At 36.0% G+C, this 3484-nt stretch overlaps 1 protein-coding gene across 1 annotated transcript; it reads right to left on the bottom strand.

Moving 5' to 3' along the window:
* Window positions 1-1969: 1969 nt before the first annotated feature.
* On the bottom strand, window positions 1970-3478 carry LOC134245404 (salivary glue protein Sgs-3-like). Its single transcript, XM_062727696.1, has 2 exons — window positions 2596-3478; window positions 1970-2361 (listed from the first exon to the last, which is right to left on the bottom strand). Exons 1-2 carry the CDS (start codon window positions 3390-3392, stop codon window positions 2145-2147), a joined length of 1014 nt encoding a protein of 337 aa, XP_062583680.1. The 5' UTR covers window positions 3393-3478; the 3' UTR covers window positions 1970-2144.
* Window positions 3479-3484: the final 6 nt, after the last annotated feature.

The raw sequence follows: 3484 nt of genomic DNA, 5'->3' as shown, positions 1-3484 counted from the left end.
TGCTGCTGATTTTGTTCTTCGTTTTGTCATTTTTTTTAAGATTGAAAATCTAGCAAAATTGTTAAGTCGTACGAAAATTAGATCATCAGAAAGTTATCTCCCTTGCCTTGAACAGCATTTCAACCAATGAAATAATTGAAAATTTTCTCATCATGCAATTTCTACCTATCACAAAAGAGAGGAAGTGCATAGTCCGAAGACTGTAAAAAACTTCAACTATATAATACCGTCTTCCAAGGAAGACGGTAATTAACATTTAATGCCTTTCCATGTTAACATCTCTATTACAATATCCCTACTCATGTGTATATTCGTGATATATTATTTTGATAAAACATATCCATGGAGTTTTTATATTCTCATGTTCTCCTTATAAAAATGTTCTTACGTACGTAACGTTGGTTTTCATTCTTCCTTATATTTCCATTATCTTTTTAAAACAAGAGGCCCACGGGCCTTATAGGTCACCTGAGCATTATGCAACAACTTCCCAGTTACAGTGTATTGAATTTGATTCATGTTTTTAGCCAGATGTTATATGGCATTCACAATTTTGAAAGAAGCACCATTGATCATCATATCATAACAATACACTTAGCAGTTGCTTAGCTTGGTTACTGAATACCCATAAACAGGGTAGGGGAACAAAAATGCACTACAACTAATCAGTAATATTCAGCAATAATCAGAAGTGCCCCTAACACTGTGACATAAACCCCTGACCTTATGTCCACACGTTGCACAAATTTTTAAAAGGCACCCTTAAAATTGCCTATCAAAAAATAAATAAATGTTTCATAAATACAAAGGAGCAGATTTCAAACAATTAATTCATTTTCAGTATCTAAGTAAAGGCCCCACCCCCACCCCACCCATGACACTGGGGCCTTGAAATTCACAATTCTGCAAGATTAGGGCCCTTGCTCATCATAACTATATAGGTAGTTCATCTGCTTCATACCAAGAGACAGAGAAGCAAATTTTCAAAGATTTAATGTATTTTCACTATATAATCAATAGAGCCCCACCCTAACACCAGAACCCCAGAACCTGGGGCCATAAAATTAATAATTTTAGAAGAGGCATTCTTGCTCATCATAACTATGTACTTAATTAGTTTATTTAACTCCTAGGAGCAGAGAAGAAGTTTTTCAAAGAATTCATGTATTTTCACTATATAATCAATAGAGCCCCCCCCCCCCAACACCAGAACCCTTGACCCTGGGGCCATAGAATTCACAATTTCGGTTGAGGCTCTCTTGCTCATCATAACTAAGTACTTAGTTAGTTTATTTAATACCCAGGGGCAGAGAAGAAGATTTTCAAAGATATCATGTATTTTTACTATAATATATAACCAATAGAGTCCCACCCTAAGACCAGAACCCCTGACCCTGGGGCCATAAAATTCACAATTTTGGTAGAGGCACTCTTGCTCATCATAACTATATACTTAGTTGATTTATTTAATACCCAGGAGCAGAGAAGAAGATTTTCAAAGAAATAATGCATTTTCACTATATACTTATTTAGCCCCACCCTAGCACTAGAACCCCTGACCCCAGGGCCATGAATTTCACAATTTTAGTAGAGGACTCAATGCTGATTACAATCATGTAAATAGTTTGACTGCTTGATGTTAAGGAGTAAAGAAAAAGATTCTTAAAGATTGCATTAATTTTGTTAGTTTTTGCCCCACCCCTTAGGCCCCAGGGGGGCAGGGATCATGAAATTCACAATTTTTTTTCCCCTTTACCCATAGATGCTTTGTGCTAAATTTGGTTGAAATTGGTTCAGTGGTTGCAGAGAAGAAACTGAAAATGTTCAAATATTAACACACGACGCACGACGGACGACGCACGACGGACGACGACGGACGAAAACAGATAGCAATAGCAATAGGTCACCTAGACCTAAAAAAATGTAACAAAACTACTTTCAAAGAGAAATAATCTTTACATCAGGGAAAAAGCACTCTATACAGAGAACAATTATAAAATTATACACACTATATTGAGTCATAAATAAACACTATATAATTGCCTCATAAAGCAGCTTCAAAGCAAATAATATATACAAATTCAGTAAAAAAAGGTTAAATACTACAATGTATTTATGTGCAATAGGGGATGAGCTTAGAATTGTCAATATCTGTGATATTTATTAGAGTCTATATGCCGAGATCCGCCACTAGATTTGAATTGATGCAGAGGTGCGTGCCCAACGTAGTAATTTCTGTTGTAGGATAAGGACGAATTGACCTTGTTCTGAGAATCTGTGTCTTGTTTTCCCGCTAAGGCAAGGTCTCTCCAGTTTCTGACTGGTCCATTGTCTTCCTGTTGTTTCTTGTTTTGTTTATTCCTATGTAATATTTATATAAAACACATATGTGACTGAATATTTTTTAAAGTGTCGAAAAGTTACTTTTTAAACAATCGACAGTAATTGAAAGGCGTTTTATTTAAAAGTGATTGGGAAAGGATGAAGTTAACCGAAGCAAACATAAACGATAGACCGTTTATAATTCAATTAAAATGATAGGTGTTCTTCTCATCGTTTAATCACAATGTAAAATTAAAAGAAATGAATACTTACGATTTACTACATTTTCTTGCTACCACTCCAATGATTATCATTAATAATACTATTCCAACAACGGAAGTCGAGGCTCCCACGATCAAATGTGTGTTTCTCAGTTTTGACTGATTCGGTTCTTCTATGGTATCTTTTGCGTTAGATGATGTAGTAGTGTCCACAAGTTCATGGGTTGTTTCTGTTGACTGCGATATTGATGTACTGAGGGTTGATTTAGGTTTACTTGTTGTTGTAGTTGGAGATGTATCTTCTTTCGCAGTTGTTTTGCCGTCAGTACTTATTACCGATGTCATTGTTGGTTCGGAAGTTGATGATGTTTTTGCGTTACTTGTGGTTGTCATTTTCTCTGTAGATGTTTTTTTGGTAGTGAATGACGATGTGATTAGATGGGTAGCTGTTAAACTTTCAGTTGTTGTTTCTTTATTTGATGAAGTTGATGGCGATGTGATTGGTTGAGTAGTTGTTAAGCCTTCAGTTGTTGTTCCTTTATTTGATGAAGTTGATGGCGATGTGATTGGTTGAGTAGTTGTTAAGCTTTCAGTTGTTGTTTCTTGGTTTATTGTTGTAGTTGTTAATCTTTCGGTTGTTGTTTCTTTGTCTGTTGCAGTTGTTGTGATTGGTTGAGTAGTTGTTAAGCCTTCAGTTGTTGTTTCTTGGGTTATTGTCGTTTTCGGGTTCGTAGTAAATTCTTGCGTTGTTTCTATTGTCGTTGATGCCCTTCTTGTTGGAGTGGATGTTGATTCAGTTGTAATCACTGGAGTTGTATCTGCAGTTGAGCTTGTTACACCTTCCGTCATCTCTGCTGACTCAGTTGCTGTTGTTGTTGTCGACGCTATTGTTGTTGACTCAAAAGAAGAAGAATCCAAAGATGTGAACTTGTTCTCGGCAC

The sequence above is a fragment of the Saccostrea cucullata genome, unplaced genomic scaffold (genome assembly GCF_032062105.1).
Source record: "Saccostrea cucullata isolate Sc308-1 unplaced genomic scaffold, CSIRO_AGI_Scuc_v1 ctg21334, whole genome shotgun sequence".
NCBI classification, from domain to species: Eukaryota; Metazoa; Mollusca; class Bivalvia; order Ostreida; family Ostreidae; genus Saccostrea; species Saccostrea cuccullata.
This window is presented reverse-complemented; position numbering and strand designations above follow the sequence as displayed.

Excerpts from the sequence above, each read along its gene's own strand:
- LOC134245404 (XM_062727696.1), bottom strand. The coding sequence starts at position 3,392 with ATGACGGAAGGTGTAACAAGCTCAACTGCAGATACAACTCCAGTGATT. Across the intron at positions 2,362-2,595 it reads GCAAGAAAATGTAGTAAATC|GAATAAACAAAACAAGAAAC; the intron begins GTAAGTATTCAT and ends AATATTACATAG.